Below are 19184 nucleotides of genomic sequence, written 5' to 3'. Positions count from 1 at the left end.
TCGCCGTGTAGCTGACTTCGTTTTCCTTTTCCTCTTTTTGTTTTGTTTCAATGGTCCCTCCAGGAGGAAGGTGACCGTTCAGTCCGTCGGGATGGCGATGTCCACGTTTCAGAAGGTGACCCTCGCGACGTGTCTCGTGCTGTGCGTCGCCTTGCTGCTTCCCAAACTGCTAGTGTCCCGCGGGAGGAAGGATGCTGCTGAGCGGCCGGACGGTGCGTCTCCTTTAACGGCTTCTCCTCGTCGTTGAAGTGTCTTCAGCTCGATGGAGGGGGGGGGGCTTTTACCTATACTGGCTTTTAACAGCGGCGATATGATGATTATATAAATGTATATATTGTATTTCAAGCAGAATGTCCACGGTACATTACCGGTGTACCGTCGCTCTTGCGTCTACATTTTCCTCCCTGAAGAGGGCGCCAAAAGCACTGACACCTTTTCAAAATAATAATAATAATGATTTTTAAATACAGTTTATGTAAAATAAAGATCATACACGCCCCGGTAAAACTAACACAGTCTGCCTTTAGTCACATCAGTGGGTCGGAGAAAATAGTTATGTCGTGCATAAATGTGTTATTCTGTATAAGTTTAATATTTGATGGTATTTTTTTAGGGCGCCTACCCGGGGACGGCGGAGGAAAACTAGCTAAGCCTGGCTTAATTTACACTTCCTTTTTTTTTTTTTCTCTCTCCTGTTGATCAAAGAGCAGTGTCCCTGTCAAATAAACAGATAAAATAAAAAACATTAGAAACGATTCAACAGCACGCCAAACTACAGGCTCCAAAATGCCTCATAGGTTGAATTAGAAAAAAAAGTATAAAAGTAAAGTATAAAAGTACTTTTTTTTTCCCACCGAAAAAGTCCCTAAATTATTTGATTTATATAAATGTTTTATTTATTCTGCTCAGGCCTAAAACTAAGAATTATTGTTAATATCAAATAATATGTCAATTATTTTTCACTATTTATAAAATAGTGAAAAACGCCTTTTTCCCAGAGCCCCATTTATAGCTTCAGATCGCCTGTTTTGTTTGAGGAACAGTCTTAAACCAGGATATATTTAATTTACAATGATATAAAGCGGTGCAATGTCCTTTTGTGTGAGAGCTTAATGTGAAAATGAAAAAGGGGAAATGTAACCCGCACATCAGACAGGTAGAATATAAACAGTAATAATAATCTGAAAATCTGCCATCGTGTTCACTTTTTATCATTTAGCCCTCGTCAGTCAAGTCAATCAGCCTGTTTAAGAGTACTGATATAATGTTTATTTTATTAAACTATCTCAGTTTGTTTTTAAAAAACTATCACATTTGTTCATTAATGTCTTGTTTTCAGGCATGAGACTTTAAAACAAGTCAACACACCCAAAACAATCACTGGTTCCAGTTCCATTTAACAAAAAACAGTTGTTTTATATGTATATAAGTCAAAGGACAAATTCCTGGACATTTACTGTACTTCTTATCGAGTTTGTGTTATTATTCTGTGTGCTGTTACTTATGTCGTACATCAGTCACGTTTTCTCGTCCACCGTCTTCCGCTCCCTGCAGGCTCAGGTCGTTTCCCCCCGATGATGCACCGTCAGATGGCCCCGGAGGGCCGTGGCCAGAGGGCGGCGAGCGCCGGCTTCTCCAGAGCCCACAACTCCGAGGCCATAGCCAAGGCGAAGGGCGCAGGAACGGGGGCGGGAACTGGAGGCAAATCCAATCTGGCGGGACAGATCATCCCTGTGTACGGCTTCGGGATCTTACTCTACATCCTCTACATACTCTTCAAGGTACAGAGGTGGTGTAGAAGTCACATAAAAACATCTACTTAACTTAACTTTTTAAAATTGTATTTATTCTATTTGGTTGCACATTAAAAATACATCTATTATAAAAGATATATGGACACAAAAATAGGCTTACACCTACAAATACTCGCATATACCTGAATTAAAAGTAAACAAAAGCGGGGAGATAGAGAGCTGAAAGCATATTCAAAGACTTCTCCTAAAAACTCATTTAAGGGAAATTTTCACGCAAGTACTTTAATTAAGCGTTCACAGAAGGGCTGGGTAACAAACCTCTGTACCTTTTTCGGTACAGACCGCAATGTGTCTGCAGCTCAAAGTACTGAAAAGTACTGCGACCTGGCATTGATTATTAGACAATGGTAGTCTTGTTTATCTACTCTTTGATCCGACTTTTGCTTATTTGATTCAAAATTTTGCCAGTTTTGTTCTATTCGGCCAAGATCCTGTAAAGCTGCCTGTGCCACGACACTTACTTCATATGAGAACAAAGGCCATGTGCCTGTTTTCACAATTAATAGTTTTGTCGATATGACGTCAGAAAATAGTGAAAAATGTTCATCCCAGAGCCCAAGGAAGTGCCTTCAGATGCCCGATGACCCCGTCATTGTCTCCCTGTTAGATCACATCTAAGGGGAGTGGCAAGCCGTCAGAGGGAAGGTTTCCCTCGGTCCGCTCAGAGAACATGAAGAGAAAGATCAGTGAGTACCACTCGGCAACAATTACTTTTAGCACTTACTTACTACGCTTTTAACTGGGTATCTAGGTCTTCTTTATTTGAATGCAATTGTGTTGCATGCATCTATTTTCTTGATTCAGATTTTTGGAGAAAAGCGTCAGCCAGATGAATGTAATGTAATGTTATTTCCTGAGGATATACTCTGCCGCAGCACCGCAGTGTTGCACAAATGGTATAAATATTTTAGGTGCTGTTCTACAGTGAGTGCTGCGAAACAACAGTTTGGAAAATAATAAGGGCTGAGGGGCAAAAAAGGCGATGAGATTCCCCAGAAATCAGGATTAACGGCACGGGAATTCGGCAAAAGCACAGAAAAACTGAAGCGCCAGCCATTTTCCTGCTTGCCAAACTGCGGCACAATAAAATTTGCGCAGGTGTCATTGTAAGAGCACATGTAGATCACACGGGTAGAACCATTTAGATAGAGGGAATTTTCCACTTTTGGTCATGTAACTCAAGCTGTTACCCATCAGAGGGAACATTTGTGGGTGATTTGTTGTTTTTTAACGGGCGGGGGCAAGGGCAGCACCGCCTTGCTGCCGCACTCCCCCCCCCCGTCTTACACGAATAAGTGTAGTAAGAGAGACCGTATCCGCCCGAATCTGCTTCAGTACAGCTACTTTATATTAAGATTGCATTATTATCATCATATAGGCCTAGCCTCATTTTTGATATTATAATTGCCATTATAATTTAGATTTAATAGAACTCCTAGGTTTAGGCTAAAAGCATATTTTGAGTAGGCATATTCCTTTGCTGGATGTCGACATTAAGCATATTATTAATGCTTATTTTTCAAAACATGCTTAAGTTTTGATAGAGTGTAAAACTCTTATCTCAAAGGATGGAACTGTAGCGGCTGAGCGCGGTGCGGACAGCGCAGGTCATCTGCCTCCGTCACATGACCTGCTCCACTCACAGGTTACACTAAACATCTATACTAAAAACTATATCTGTAGTCATGTCTCGCCTAAAACATTTTGATTATTAAAGGAGTATTCTGGTAATACCACGGACGTCAGTGTGTCTCTATGATCCTCTTGCTCTGCCGCGACTCCATGTAAGTACCTGTCACTTTGATCGTGAAAGTGACTCTATTCTATGAGTATTTAGGCTACAGTATAGTATATATTTGAGTATTTGTAGTATGTAGTTTAGAGAATATTATAGAGCCAAGGAGAAACTGAAAGGAGGGCGGGACTGAGAGAAAAAAGGCACAATTACAAATCCGTTTGCTACTTCAGCACCACAGACAGCGCCATGGATTTATCGATACACAGCACAGTTGGGCTGCTGATATTTCAGAGCCATGGTCGGGGCCATAGACTCTTAACTTGCACAAACCTCAGTCAGATAAAGGATCAATGAGTCAGGCAGACTAGACTTACGAATCCAGTGCCACTTCACTCTCTCTGCTACTGGGGGGGGTGGGTGGTAGGTTAACAAGGGGATGCATTTCGGTCATTTTTGCTAACAAGGGGGACGGCATCCCCACCCCTCCCCACTCTAATCGCCTCTCTGTAGCCCAGTGTTTGTGTATAGCACATGTGCGTTAAGTCACAGCCCCCTCTCAGAAACCGTCATGGCTGACCTGCAGGTTTATCTTCGTAGGGCATTAACGTAATGAGAAATGAATTAATGTTGGTTATTTTCTGGCATATTGATTCCCATAAATCACCATACAGTGAGATGGATGGCGGTGCGCTCTGGCTGGGAAAACAGGAACTAGACATTTTCCACGTAACTTCCCTGCCTGTCTGTGTTGTAGTTCGGTTGAGCTCAGATTGTGTTTAAACCTGTGAACTCTAGTGGGAAAAAAACGAGACTTGCATACACATGTCGGGCGGTTAGTTACTTTTCCGTTATGGTTTAACAGATGTGGAGTTTAATTGGCCAGATCAGTCTCAGTCTAGACCTCCTTCTCTCTCTCCCCCCTCCAGCTGACTTCGAACTGGCTCAGCTGCAGGAGAAACTGAGGGAAACGGAGCTGGTGATGGAGAATATTGTTTCCAATGCCCACCACAGCCCTGACAGGTAGGTGTGTGCCTTTAGTGAGGAATCATATCAGTCGGCCTCCTCCCACTCTTTTCCTGACAGGAATGACTTGATTGAGCTCAGTTGGTTTTTTTTTTTGCTAATTTAATTCCACGCAACGCAATAATGTCTGCCGCAGCAAAGATAAAGCCAAACATGACACTCCCAGAAAGTGTGATTGCAGAGTTCATTTCCTGTTCTCATGTGGGTCGTTTTTAATACTCTTATTTATTATCTTCAATGACCGGGCTGCAATTTTAAATCTTATTAAAAGTTTAAAAGTTTGAATTACTCATTACTATGAGTTACTGCATTAGGCTGTAATTTGAGTATTTATTCTTTTGAGAGCCTCGTAATCATCTTTGAAATTGAAAATATGTAAGTTTATCTGTTATTTTTTGACCGTATCCTCACAAATATCAAGCTTCTGTGTTAAAATAGTATTAATGGAAAAATATAAAAGAAAATTCAAACAATCGGCACCCTAAATTAAATTTCACTTTAAAAAATGAAGCATCTTAGTTCTGGAGTCCCAAATTTGGCCATCAACTAATCAGTATGTGAGTAGATGAAAGAAATGTGCCACAGCTTTGCGTTAAATGTGTAACTTTAACTCTAAGGTAGAAAAACTGAAACAACGACAGCTGCCCGTCGTCACACCCTCGTAACACAAGGACGTGTTGGGTGTTCACGAGCGTTCGGCTTTCTTGTCTGTGCCGCAGGGTGAAGGGAGTGATGGCAGATCAGGAGGAGAGCCTCCTGCAGCAGCTGACGGAGATAACTCGGGTGATGCAGGAGGGCCAGCTGGTGGAGGGCATGAGTCCAGAAAAGAAAGCCCGCGACGACTGGGAAGGTACCCGACCGCTGCACGCTCTCAGCGGCTATTTTATAATGTCGCATAAAAGTAGAGTTATATGCAGGGCAAGAATTCTGTTTTAAACTACACCTCTTACCAACTTTAGGATTACACCAGTGTTTTTCAGTGTCTTCAAAGCAGGAGATGTTTTGGATCCTGCCAGCACTTCATGAAAAAGAAAAACTGCAAAGTCTTATTTTTGTGAATTCTGTTTCCGCTTGTTCGTGTGTTTTGTGCTCTTGGTCAAGCTCACCATTTAATAGTAAACTGGAAAAAAAAGAGAGACCAGATTCTACATTTCTACATTGCAACGACATTACCACCCAATGATAAAGTAACTTTTTACAAAAGAACTGAAGGCAAAAGAATATGTTGAAATAATTTACGCATCTCAACAACTACAACAGCAACTTTTAAATCTCTGTAAGTTAATTTTCACACTGTACTGGCAAGGAATTCAATCTGAAAACTTAGTTTAGTAGTTTACATAGTCTCCAGTTTCCCAGCTCACTCTTTGAATTGCTATAGGTGACACAGAGGTGGGTAGTTCAGTGAAGTTCAGGAAGATGCAGCGTCATGCTTGTTGCAAAAATGACTCATGAAATTTCTCTTTATTTTACTCACAGAATATCCTGAGGAGCCTCATCACTACTGGGAACATTCCCGCTGCTGTTGTCAGCACAGTCAGCAGCACTACAGTCCACAGGCAGAGGCCGAGAGGACTGAAGCTGCCGGAGCCGCCCCGGTGGAACGCGTTCGTCCCGAGGATGTTAGAGGTGGAGGAGAGGCCGAGGAAGCAGAGGGTCCGAGTACAGGGACGCTGAGAGAATCAGATTTCCCAGCAGGAAGTGAAGAAGACGTGGGGCCAGAGAGTGATTTAGGCGTAAACGAGAGGGCGGACTTGCATGAGCGCAAGGAGGAGGGAGGGGGTCAAATCGATCTGGGGGTTCCAGAGGAGGACCTGGCCGGAGTCCTGAAGGAGCTGGAGCTCACGCTGAAGATGACCTCCATGATGGAGCAGGAGAAGATAGAGGACCTCGCCCGGCCCGTAGAGACGGAACCCGCCCACAGCCAGGTCAGACGGAGAAACAAGAGGAGAGCAAAGAAGGCCGCACAGTGACTCTTAACAGGAAGCTCACAGTATAAACTCGAGCCTGGGCCTGGTGCTTGTGAGGACAGTTTCTTTTTTTAGTCTGCTCCCTTCAGATGGGCAGTAGCACCAAAGTTGGTGATAGCATGAACATGTGTTGCCGGCTTCGTTTATCTTTACTTGAAGTGAATAAGTGAGAAATGTGTGTACAGGGCACATTTATCATCTCTAATATCAGCTTTATCTATTGGCTAAAAAGGGAATAAATATAGTTTGTGGACTTAGAACTTCCAAATATCCTCCACCTTTCTTTGGAAAAACAACAGCCCTTATTTTAAAATGATTACTGTCAAATATGATAATGCCAGTCCGTACAAGATAGAAGTGCATAGTTTTCCTTTTAATTTAAACCCACAAGAAGTGCAGACAGGACTTCTCCAGGTCCAGATTTTATGTAAAAAAAATGATATAACAATAGCTGACAACCAGTACCTTGAAGCACCACCGGCTGTGAACAGTATTTAATTCTGTTAGGGGAGTGTTGAGTTAGTTATACTTGATCTGTCAAAGCCTTTTTCTCGGCAAGCATCAGTTTCTATTCCTTAAAAATGATCTAACATTATTCCCATCGAGTGCTTGCCTTACAGGTAGTCGTACAGAAAGAAAGACTGCACCAGGCCACTTCAAAGCATGCTTGTTCATGCTTTGAAGTGGCCTTTTCCCATTCATTCTGGGAAAACATCAGAAATAAGTCGTTTGAGCTCAGATCAGGACACATTTCTCTGTAGACAATGTCCTGTAAGCGGGAAGTATGCAGCCGATGAAAGCTGGATCTGCAAAGAAAACAAATCAATCAATTAAATTTGATCATACACTGTTACATTAAACTACACTACTGAGATTTACTGTGGGTGGGTGGCTGGGGGGGTGGGGCTTTACTCCACCGTCGTCAGCGTGCGTTGAACAAAACACTCTGCAGTCGTTTTAAACTTCCTGCGGTCTTCACATCCAAGGTTGGAAATTTTTAGAGACATGGACACTGGAACTGATTTAACACCCTTATTGTGAACAGGCACAATAAACGCACTGCAGGAAATTAGAGAAAAAGGGGACGATGCATATGGGACATTAATAGTGTTCCGTCTTTCTAGATAAACACTGTTCGTGATGGGGAAATTGTGTCTTCTGTACAATAATATTTAAAGCTTTTAAGAAACTGTTGTCTTCAACTCTAAATTGTTTAAAGGTTTTTACTTTTATAAATTGTATTTATTTATTTATTCACTGTTCAGAAAAGCACCTGTGAATGAATATCACTGATTAAAGTACGGTGAATAACATTTTCTGGGTCCTCTGGTTACTCCAGTTTCCTCAAGACTTTAAGTTTGATTTATTTTACTCTACATTGTCACAAGATCAAAACTGCGAACAAGCTGAGTCAGACTCCCTCTGTTTGTTACCTGCAAAGTTGATCTTCTAGATTCTGAAAGTGGTTTTGCTGTAGCACTCATCGTAGGCCAGATGAATGCCTATTAAGGCGGCAACTAATGAAATGAAGTGCAGCAGCACAATTCAAAAAAAGAGTTTATTACTTGTATATTGGTACACTTTACTCATACAAAAGCAACATCACACTGGTTGATGTCAGCAGAGAATATGTTGGATTAACAGTTTAGCAAGTGGCACATCACAACAACAACTTTCCCCTCTTAAGAATTACTCCGGTGAGTTGCAGTAAGTGTCAGGTTGGTCTGGGATCTACAGGAAGTAGTTCGCTGGTGGGCTCGCTGCCTCAGTGCTCCATTGGCTCATCAGGTGCCTCTCCAGCGGGTTCATCCGTAGGCTGGGCGACCTGAGACACACACAAAAATGTCCTTCAGCAGGCAAACTTCTGCCCTCTCAACACTGATATTAATATTCCTAATGCAAAAACAGACAGTTTGTGTGAAGTGCTGCATAGATGTATCTTCAAATTTCACTTTTTTCAGTCTTCAAAAATTGTAACTCAAAGTGTAAATATTTGCCCACAGCCCTAAACGTGTGTTTTAACAGCATATGCTAATGGCGCATTTCAATCGGGAGCCCAAAGTAAGAGCTGGGAATACGTCTTGCTTCCAGACTAATCACAGCTATTGCACTTTGCAGCTCGCACCATGAAAAATTCAATTACATGTTCCCCTAAATGAAACCAAGCATGAGTCCAAACTGGACTTGATAAATCCTTGAACCCCTTTGCAGTACCTTTCTCTGTGGCCTCTCCTCCAGTCCCTCCAGGAACGGAGCAACATCATCATCGTCATAGATGGTGAACTCCATTTCCTTCCCCACGATGCCAATGGAAACATTCTAAAAAAAACATGGGGACAAAATGTAGTAGTAAAATATCCTATAGAGGATGGCATTTAAAAAGACGATGGCAACATTTTCAGTGCAAAGGAAGGTTGGACTTCAATAGCATTTTATCAACTGCAAATCCAGTATCTTTTTACCCAAGTGCACTACTTTTTAATCCCTTTACTTCTATAAACTTCTATGAGGAACCAAATATTTCAGAAGACAGATTCAAAGAACTACAACTCAGTTTTACCAGATATATCGCAAACTTCATTTGCCGTTTAGCTAAAGCACTTGACTGTTCTGTACATTGTTGTTCCCAATGAAAAAAATGAAGAAAGATGAGATTTTTTTAACTATTAGCATATCAAGTCTTAGAAGCAGATCCAAAAATGAAACCGGGGAGCCGGCGTACCTTGGTAGTGAGGTCCTGCTCGGTGGGGAGGGTTTCTCTGAGAGCACGGAGGCCATGCTGGACCAGCTCATTCAGATTACCTGAGAACAAAACAGTGCCACGGGCCAAATGAAATGATGTATGTTCACTTGTCCGTCAGCAGGTCAAATACCCTCGGTGGCACTGAGATGTTCATTTCTTTGCATGCAGTGGTAACAATGGGCAGTGGTAATGATCAAAATTTTTTACAGCTGTCTGATTCAAGAATTAACTGACAAAACTGACTAATGAAGATGCAAATGCACTGATGTCCAGTCTCAAAATTTCCAACTAATTAATTTCAACAGCTGAAATAACAGCGTGCAAGTCTGGAAAAGGAAATTCCGTCTTACAGTCAGAAAATTTGTCCATGCATCTCTCCAGGTAGGTACGTGCAGACTGAGAGCGCGCGCCGATCGACATGGCTTTGCAGTCAAAGTAGTTGGCTGATGGGCAGGTCTGGAAGATGTGAGGTCCCATGTCCTGGGTGACACACGACGAATTAACAAGAACTGAGGTCAAATTTAATAGTAAACTCCAGATTTGTACAACCATAATTCTTTCAGAGGGGCCTCTAAGAGGTTAAAAAGAGATAATACTATAGAGGAATAAATGAAGTAAAATATTTGAAAAAAAACCTTGTGAGAGAGCAAACTCACATCATAGCCAGCAATGAGGAGTCCAACACCATAGGGCCTCCTTCCATACCTCTGTGTCGGGATTTGAGTTTCTGCAGTTTTGGTCAAGGATCACCGTCACTGTGACTCACACTTGTTATTTCGATTTTCCGAGGCAGTCCAACAGACAACAGTTTGTTCAGTTTCCCCTCCTTCACACGGGGAAAGCAGCCCAATACAACCACTGACATATACTCAGAGGGGAGATAGTGGTTAATATTCTTACAATTTGATACTGGGCTGAATTTCTTAGATTTCTAATACCTTTAACTGGCTAGGCACTTTTAAAACTTTCCCCTGCATTTAGAATCAGCTGGTGTTAATTCCTCACACTGCCAACACAGTCTGAACAGTAGCACGATGTTTTTATTAAAGAAGTTCAAGCTAATAGTAGAAAGGATACTGCTGCCAACAAGAGAGACAAGGCGCGACGTGGGGAGGGGCCTGTCGAAGACAAATCTGGAGTCCAGGCACTCCTGACGCATGAAGTTACTGTGGGAGAGACAGTGTTTGTATTACGTAAGACTAATTACATATTTTAATATACAGCTTTACTGAAAAGCTCCATCTAGACCATCAAAGTATCGTGGACTTACCAGAGCAGTCTGGCATCAGCAGTCAGTCCAGCGATGGAGATACCGATGTGGTTGTCGACATGGAGGATCTTCTTCTGGTGGGCAGCCAGTTCAGACTGGGCTCTCTGCAAAGACACAGAACACGATGCCTCAATCATATCTGATCACGTACTTCTCATTTGACTGACACCAGAACCTTGCTAAATGCTTTCTTGGATCTTCAAAGTGTTATAATACATTTTTAAAAAGGTCCCATTTAATGATACTGAGACCACAAACTACATCCTCCAAAAATGATCACGCAGTTGAATCCACACCTCTTCAACACAGTTTCAACACAAACTGAACGTTACAACCTTCATGAAGGGAGGATTTACTGCAGGACTACTGTGTTAGACTGCTTTAGTTTTAGCTAGGCGTACCTAATAAACTGCATTTCAGGCAAACTGGAATAGCTATGGATCTTTGACAGGAACAACAGTCACTCTAAGTGGATATGGTTTGAAACAAAGCCATGGACAGTGACCAGTTCTGTGGCAATGCTCTAAGGCAGAAATGGGCGGAAACCGTATTAGTACAGACAAGAGGCTGAATGCTTTTACCTTTAATGCAACCAGGACTGCATGGGTTCTGGATTTGAGTCCTACGGTCGCGGAGCCTTGCTTCACTGCCTCCATGGCGTACTCAATCTGATGGATACGGCCCTGTGCACCGAGGAATACGGAGAATATTGTCAACACGTCGCGCTATGGCCTTCCAACAACACACAGGCATCCACTTTTTGCATCCCGTACGCTCAGTGAAAGACAGAGGTGACGGCTAACAGCGACCTACCTGCGGGCTCCATACCGTCACATCGTTGTCGTACTGATTGCGGAACTAAAAGATAAAAAAAAACAAAAACAAGCCACATTATGAAAATGACACAAAAAACAAGCACTGGGGTTATTATACAACACATAAGAGTTGAGCTTACATAGTTGTCTTGCATTGTCAACGGTTTTCTCAGTTACAGACTGTGACCACACAAGGCTCTGGACCGGTCTACAGCCCAGACTTTTCTAGACTGAGGTTTTAAATTACCACCATGACTGAATAATTGATGATCCCGGCTTCGGGTGCACCCACTCACCAAAGAGAATCACGCAACGGAGAACAAGCACCAAACCAGTGAATGGTATTAGGGGTGATGTTCAGCGCTGGATCCCGTGGAAAGCTAGCTCACGATTGCTGAATAAAAACTGTTAGAAAAAGTTTGCCGAATCATTACAGTGACCAGCTACTGGAGATGTATGCGCTGGCTTCACAGAGAGAAGTTATTAGTCTGTGGGAAAACGAAAGTAAAAGACCCGGCACTTCCACGGTTGGTTCGAGTGAAGCTAACTCAGCCTGCGCTGGCTAACTTCTGCTAGCTCCTAGCCTGCTAACGACATAGCAACGGGATTGTGATATCTTTTTATTTGGCGCAAAATTAAAATAACCGGGTTAATGATGAACATGATTTAACATGATGTCGTCCGACAAATGTTAGCTGTGAACCGTTTCTTTGACCACAAATTTAGTTAGGTTAGCATCAGTGCGGCTAACGTTAGAAGCTACTGAGGGTGTTTTGCTTACTCACAGTGCAAAAGTGAGCTAATTATCGGCAGCTTAAAGTCAGTGAATGACTCGCGTTGTCTGAATATCTTGATATGAACTTGCTGTGGGATTTATTTGATGTGCAGACATATTATATGATGATAAATTGACGGACGTATATTAAATTTCTTCAATTCTTACCATCTCTGGTTCTAAATGTGTCACCCCCTCTCTGCCGGTGCTGTGATCCTAACTTGATTTGTTTTCCTGGACGCAACGTCAGGGAAAAAAAGTAGAGCCCCGATTTTGAAAATCAGTGATCGATTAAGTAAAGTCGTGACTGGCTGTAAAACAAATCTTATCACGATATTTCAATGTTTTATCCTGTAAATGTTAAAATATAAATTATCTAAACGATTACATCTATCAATAAAGAAGACACAATAAATACACACACACACACACACACACACACACACATTACACTGGTTTTCACAAGGTGATGTCAATCAATGACCTAGGACTTGATTTTTGATTTTGCGTCTGGAGGATTTCAGATCTCAGAATTTAACATATTTAACCGTCCTGACATTATTTAGTTATTATTTAATATAGAAATGTGTGAAATTTTTACAATCAGTGGTTTCAACATTTCCTTTAGAGTTAGGGACATTAATGTACTGCCCCCAACAAAATGAAAATAAGGTTGAATGTTTTCAGCTGTGCTCTACGTACATTATGTAGGAATATGAGACTTATCAGCAACATCTTTTAAATCACTTCTCAAAACTTCTCATTTTAAAACGGCTTTTTAAATTATTCCTAACACGCCGTTTTATTTCCAACATGTCTTATCTGTTTTATAATTGTCGTTTTTATTGTCCTATTTTAAATTATTGTTGGGTATTTTATGACATGTTATCTTTGTATTATTGCCATTTTAATAATTTGATATGTCTCATTGCAGCTCTGAAATGTCAACCATGTTAAGCACTGTGTAACTTCGTTTTGAAAAGCACTGTAAAAATAAAGTTTTAGGTGATTTACTGGCTGAGTCTGTTCATTTGCTCCTTTTTTTTTTTCTTTTCTGCACTGACCCCAACAGTCGCAGTGTTTTTGCATGAACACTAGGCGGCAGCAGTAAATTAGATGAGGACAGTGTGGGTTCTTCACTGGGTTTGGACATGGACAGGGAGCACAAACTACCTACTGCTGTTAAAGCCATTTTTTCTCCACGCACACAAAGTGCCAGAAGAAAGAGGAGGAAACTGCCCCGTAGGCGACAGTGGTGTGAGATTTATATGCTTGTTTGCAGACCATGATGTCTGACCACGTCTGCCCGTGTCAGTTACAGAGAAGTCAGTCTGCTGGAGATCATGTAAATCCAGTAATGACGCAGGTCCACATTCACTTTGACAGACTGTAGTTCAGTTCGTTTTAAATTAGGTTTATGGTGTGATTTCAACTTATACAACAATATGGTGAGACATATTTTTTTAACGCTTGAAAAGAATAGTGCAACAGTTTTTTATGTTAAGGTGCATAAATGAAAAAGTATGCAACAACAAATTACACTTTTTTTGTGCCATCCCAAATTACATTTTTTGTTTTTGTGTGTAATACAGTGTCCTCCTTCTTATAATGTCAAATAAACTAAACTAAATAATTCCCAAGTTTAATATACAGGTAGATAAATAAATAAACAATAAAAGTAGTCATGTAGTTATGAATCTCAAAACTCAAACGCAGTTGCAAAAAGAAGGCAGTGGCAGTTCGTGTGCAGTCTGCTTCTTTAACGGTAAATGCCACCCATTTTAATAATTCACGTATGTCATTTTCTGTGCCACAGAGCACTTCAGTCAATACTTCTCATCCAAGGAGTAACGCGTGACCTTTAAACTGGACTGAAAAATCAGCTCTGCTGCATAGATGCTGAACTGGACTGTGTTGGTCGGTCTTGAGCTGAAATTAGGTTTAAAACCCGGTTTATATTCAGTTAGCTCGTTCTGCTGTGGCACGCCAGTTTGACAAAGTCAGCAGCTAATTTATTGTCTATGAACCAGCTGCTTTTTTTTTTTTTTTTTCAAATAGATGTTACAGTTCAAATAGATTTTCTTTTTTTTTTTTTTGGCTTCATCTACATAACAGAACCTATAAATTTGTATAATGCCCTAAAAGTGAGTTGTCTCGATAGGTTTCTTTATGTTTCTTTGCTATGATGAACACGTTTTGTAACCACCAGTGACCTGCATGTCACATTATCAGTTTAAAAAAAGAAAGATTATAATTAATCATCCTATTGGAATATTGTAGTGATACCATGCAATGTGGCTACTACACTGAGTACTTAACACTGAGTACCACAGAAATTCAAAGTCCCTCATGGAAAATTACGATAGTCGTTCCATTTGATGGGTAAAAGCCAGAAATTGAAGGTTGATAAATGAGACTTCTGGAGGAAATCCTCAGGGATTCAGTGTTTGTATTGGATTTTAGTTTCTGTCGTCATATTAAAGCTTGTTTGCTGTACAGCAGTGGTTCTCAGCATTTTTCCCATGTGGCCGTTTAAAACGAAGCAATGTCTACTTGCCAACCCCTTCATGGTGGCGCCTGTCTACCAGTTGTAACCAGTTCAGCTGAAGACCGATTTTTTAAAAGACATTTTGTTCCTGAAAAAAATGAAATTGAAAACAAACAAAAAACAAAAAAGATTTTTATGAACATCTGAAAAAAGAAGCATAGGAGTGTTTTCTTTTTCTTTCTTCTTCTTTTAATTATCTCATGACCCCTTAAATTTATTTCTGTGCCCCTTTGTGGGGCCCAGGTTGGGAACCTCTGCTGCAAAGTTATGATTTTAATACACCAGCATCCAATGATTCATACAAAACATCAATAAATGGTCTCAATGGCACCTACTGAATTGTTGCAGTTGCAGTTTCTGCCGGTTCTGAAGTTGCTGTCTTTTTACAAGAGGATTTTATACGATTGTGGCGCAGCTCTACAGGTGGATAAATGCTGACAGGTGTGTGGCGGGTTTGCCAGTGAGCCTATAATAAATGATGTCCCTCCCCGATTCTTCCGAACGCATGCTTCAACGTGTATATGTCCTCAATGACTCAACAAATTCTTGGTCATCTTGAAGTATTTCTTTAATTTCTCAAGGGATTCTGTCACTTCCCGTGGAGCGTGTCTCCGCAGTCAGAGAAATGCCAACCGATGGCCTCATCCTCTCTTACATCCAGCCCTATGTCTGGTTTTTAGCTTGGCCATGGCTTGCCTTTTTTTCTCTGTTAATGATATCTGATGTACCCTTGATCCAGGAGGAGGGGGAGATGAATTAGTAGGGCTGTGCTGACGAACTCTCCTCCTCTGCCAAGGCAGCGGCAGCGCGGCGGCGGCGGCCATTACATCAGCGCGCCAACCTCCTCCTTTGTGATTGAGATTGTAGGAGCTGTGCTGAGTTCAGCATGTTTTTCTCCTGGGGGCCTCATTTAACTCTGCCAAACGGCCCCCCGTTTAATTTTTCAAATGGAGAGCAGCCTGAGTCACTGTGGGATGGGTCCAAGCCTCACTGTGGACCCTTGGCTCGCACGTGGTGGCGGGAGAAAGGGAGACGGAGGTGTCTTAAGGAGCAGAGGAGGGTGTGAGTGCGCCCAGTCCTCTACCCATTCATGGTTTTTCAGTTTGCTTTAATCACGCAACCAAAGCCTGCTGTTTTGACAATAACACAACTTATATCGGATTGAGATCAAATTCCTTTACGTTCCTTTGAGTAAAATCTATTTTTTACGTGTGTTGGTATCAGCACAGATTCTGTATTTTTAGCTCGCTGTGACTTTTACTTGAGCTGCATTCACTTCTTCACGAATGATGACAACACATCAACAGTCCACACCTAAGTGTATACAGTATTTACTTGATTCAGAATTAACTGCGGCAAGTCCCGTCCCCTTGTTGCTAAAAATAGGTCGGCGGTGTGTCTCAGCCTGGAAAATGACTGGACTAATGGGTGGGAAAGGTGGCATCTCTGCCAAGGTCGCATTAAGCTAGCAGCTATTCTATAACAAGGCAGGTCAGGGGTCAGCAGCTATCTCAGCCCCTCCCCTCCATGAGTTTAATGGGTCCGGATGCTGTGTGTCGTCCCCGACTTGAACATTTCTTACAGCAAAAAGCCCGAGCATACATGTGAGACAGGGTCTGAGGTGGGAGTCCTGCAGAGATCGTATTGCTGCTCGCCGCCGTCAGTTTCCTGGTGTCGACGAAAGCGCTTATGCAGCGTTTCACTGGCAAATGGCTGAACAGGCTTTTTCTGGCTCAAAAAAAAAAAAAAAAAAAAGCGTTAGATCATGTACTTTTCACACTTGATAAGATCAGCAGATGGTCAGATGGTCTCTTTCACCTAAGAATAGACAGCTATTAAGTATCAAGCCACACACTTGGTGTCTCTAGAATAATCTATACGACAGAAACTGGTTCACTTTAAACCACCTGATGCCAGCAAGCATTACATACATACATTCTGGCTTTTGAGCCATGCAAATTGTACAGTAATCTGGGTTACTGTGAATGGTGCTTGAGTAATACTCTTCATTGCAAGAAGGAAATGTGGTCCTGGAAGAAGCCGATTTCAGTCATTATGTTAACAGTATTTAGGAATTTTCCTATCCATCATTTTCATTGTTTTAATGCCAGGAAATGTACCCACATCAGTGCCCGAGTGCCAGAATCCATCATTTTAATGCTCTGATTGCAGCTATCCACAGAACAGAAGCTCTGAACCGACAAATGTTTTTTTTTTTTTTCCCCCCACACAAAACACTAATGCTGAGCTAAAATATATAGATACGATGATAAAAAATAAATCTAAAAACTATTTTTTTTTTTTTTTAATTCCCATATGTGTAGAAAGCACAGTGAGTCAGGATATGGTCAGATTTTTTAATTTGTTAATTTTGCCAGTAAATGCCCTGGCAGGTAAAAGACTGAAACATCAACACATTCACACACAAAGATTGTTCAGCAATACATTTGTTCAATGATTTGTTCAATATTGATTGGTAATGGGCGGGACATAATTTTGAGATGAACAATAAATTCTGTAAGCTGCTCTTTACAGTTTTGCCTCTGCGACCTCTTAGAAGAGGACTGACCGCAACATATGCTGCAGGGAAACCCCTTTGCCGCTCAGTTATAGTATCCGTAAAACCGGGCTGAGAAAATGTCCTTCTTCAAGAGTCCACAGACCGCCACAGTGTGTTGGCAAAAATGTATTCCAGAGATTAGTTAGTCAATGGGATATCTTCCAGAGTTTCCAAAGCCTTTACAGAACAATTTTCCCTCTTTTTGTTACTATCCTTCCACTGCAGCTCAGCATAGAAAAACTGTCTGCGGAAACACAAAAAGTGAGACTTGTACTAAAACGACTTTATCTTGAGAAGACTAGCACTGTTGCCTCACCGCGAGAAGGTTCTGGGTTTGAAACTCCCATTCGCCCGGGGGGCCTCTCTGTGTGGAGTTTGCATGTCCTCCCCGTGCCTCCGTGGGTTTCCTTCCGGGCACCCTGGCTTCCTCCCACAGTCCAAAGACATGCAGGTTAATTGGCTGTAGGTGTGAATGTGTGCATGACAGGTGGTTGGCTCTATAGGTCTATATGGATTGCCTGTGATAGACTGGCAACCTGCCCAGGCTGTACCCCCCCACACATTTGCATTGGCAGCGTATTAAGGATGAATCTCATAATGTCTAATATAAACAGGAGAATTGATTACAGCAGGCAAAACTTGTTTCAGTGCCCATATGGGCACCTGACTATTTTTAGGACATGGTGACATTAGCATTCTAACGTGCCCAACATAATAGGATAACGTTATCATTGTAACGGGATAACAAGCTAACAGGCTAACATGTTAATGTTTTCTGGTGTAATGAGCATTAAAGCCACAGAACGCTGTTAGCATTGCGAGACAGTTTAAGTCTTGTCTTAATCTGCTTGATGCACATTTTGGGGCTTCAGCTTAACTTGCTTAACTTTGCATATAATTATAATATAACTAGACTAAAAACAGTTGCTAACATCCCTGCTAGTGATCTGAAATCAAATCATTCTCATCGTCCTGGACGGCAGGACAAGACAGTAATTGAAAGATGTCTGATTTTGGATGAGCCTGGACTAAGTTGAAAACAAATGCACCAGAACCATTTCAGAATTCTTCATCCCTTCTCAGTGTCAATGCAGAAACATCTGATGATGCCAAGCCTACAGAGAGGAGACATCTCAATCATTACTTGGGCTATACAGCAAACGTTTAGGCATTAATTGCCTTTGCTCATCTAGGACTGCAGTTTTGGAGTAAACCTAATGTGAGTGAGTCCCTTTTGGAGATGAGAGCATTGTCTTCTGTCAGATAGCACTGCATTCATCGATTTAGTATCCACTGAACAGCAGCAAAAACCAAAAAAAAAAAACCCCCCAAAAAAACCAATTAATACCACAAATCAACTCAAACCTCATGATTGGTTTGAGTTACTCCGGCTGTCAGTTTTTTTTTCCATGATGACACATTATTTGATGAAGGAAAGAGCTGGAAGAAGCTGGGAGAGGTTTATGACGCGGCCTCACTATGAGTCACCCTTTTCATTTTGTTGTCGCTCCTGATCAGATGTTTTCAAGACAATGAGGTATTTCACAGTAGACGAATGTTTGACACGAAAGCCCGTCTGCTGTGTGACGCAGCAGTCTGATTTCTGACTCGTGCCAAGTTCAGTTCAATGAGCCTCACACTGTCGTCATGCATGTACGGGTCAGTTTAAAGGTGAGATTACGTTGGTTCTTTGATAGTACGTTAATGTATGAGGCCAGAAGTATAATTTCAGCTGTAAAATAGAACATACTCTAAACACACTGAAAAATGTATTCTTCAACAAAATGTGTTAGGTGGCAGAAGTCTATTGACGAATCATGTGCATTACATACATACAGACTGGAGACAGACTGATGCCCCAGATCCTAAGTGGCCCCAAACGGCCCACAAGTTGTCCGTGAGGCAATTAGTTTTAATTAACTGCAAAC

General features: G+C 41.6%; 2 protein-coding genes across 3 annotated transcripts; one reads left to right on the top strand and one right to left on the bottom strand.

Moving 5' to 3' along the window:
- Window positions 1-46: 46 nt before the first annotated feature.
- ric3b (RIC3 acetylcholine receptor chaperone b) lies at window positions 47-7756 on the top strand. The gene is made up of 6 exons (XM_040133383.1): window positions 47-212; window positions 1555-1781; window positions 2422-2500; window positions 4479-4572; window positions 5295-5425; window positions 6055-7756. Exons 1-6 carry the CDS (start codon window positions 92-94, stop codon window positions 6546-6548), a joined length of 1146 nt encoding a protein of 381 aa, XP_039989317.1. The 5' UTR covers window positions 47-91; the 3' UTR covers window positions 6549-7756.
- Window positions 7757-8084: 328 nt separating this feature from the next.
- On the bottom strand, window positions 8085-12448 carry psma1 (proteasome 20S subunit alpha 1). 2 transcript variants are annotated; one of them, XM_040131910.1, is made up of 10 exons: window positions 12317-12448; window positions 11372-11416; window positions 11140-11241; window positions 10559-10662; window positions 10366-10454; window positions 9945-10015; window positions 9639-9768; window positions 9268-9347; window positions 8760-8864; window positions 8085-8370 (listed from the first exon to the last, which is right to left on the bottom strand). In XM_040131910.1, exons 1-10 carry the CDS (start codon window positions 12317-12319, stop codon window positions 8311-8313), a joined length of 789 nt encoding a protein of 262 aa, XP_039987844.1. In that variant the 5' UTR covers window positions 12320-12448; the 3' UTR covers window positions 8085-8310. The 2 variants fall into 2 exon arrangements, with proteins under 2 accessions (XP_039987844.1, XP_039987843.1); XM_040131909.1 differs by lacking the exon at window positions 12317-12448 and adding an exon at window positions 11514-11592.
- Window positions 12449-19184: the final 6736 nt, after the last annotated feature.

Source organism: Xiphias gladius, chromosome 8 (genome assembly GCF_016859285.1).
Source record: "Xiphias gladius isolate SHS-SW01 ecotype Sanya breed wild chromosome 8, ASM1685928v1, whole genome shotgun sequence".
Taxonomy (NCBI): Eukaryota; Metazoa; Chordata; class Actinopteri; order Istiophoriformes; family Xiphiidae; genus Xiphias; species Xiphias gladius.
Note: the sequence above shows the minus strand (reverse complement) of the source record. Positions and strands in the feature narration are given on the sequence as shown.

What these genes read in the sequence shown, in the direction of transcription:
- psma1 (XM_040131909.1), bottom strand. An exon ending in TGACGGTATGGAGCCCGCAG is followed by an intron (nt 11,242 to 11,371) that starts GTAGGTCGCTGT and finishes CTCGGTGCACAG; the next exon opens with GGCCGTATCCATCAGATTGA. An exon ending in CAGTCCTGGTTGCATTAAAG is followed by an intron (nt 10,663 to 11,139) that starts GTAAAAGCATTC and finishes GTGTCTTTGCAG; the next exon opens with AGAGCCCAGTCTGAACTGGC.
- ric3b (XM_040133383.1), top strand. Translation starts at nt 92, where the DNA reads ATGGCGATGTCCACGTTTCAGAAGGTGACCCTCGCGACGTGTCTCGTG. An exon ending in TGCTGCTGAGCGGCCGGACG is followed by an intron (nt 213 to 1,554) that starts GTGCGTCTCCTT and finishes CGCTCCCTGCAG; the next exon opens with GCTCAGGTCGTTTCCCCCCG. An exon ending in GCCCACCACAGCCCTGACAG is followed by an intron (nt 4,573 to 5,294) that starts GTAGGTGTGTGC and finishes TCTGTGCCGCAG; the next exon opens with GGTGAAGGGAGTGATGGCAG.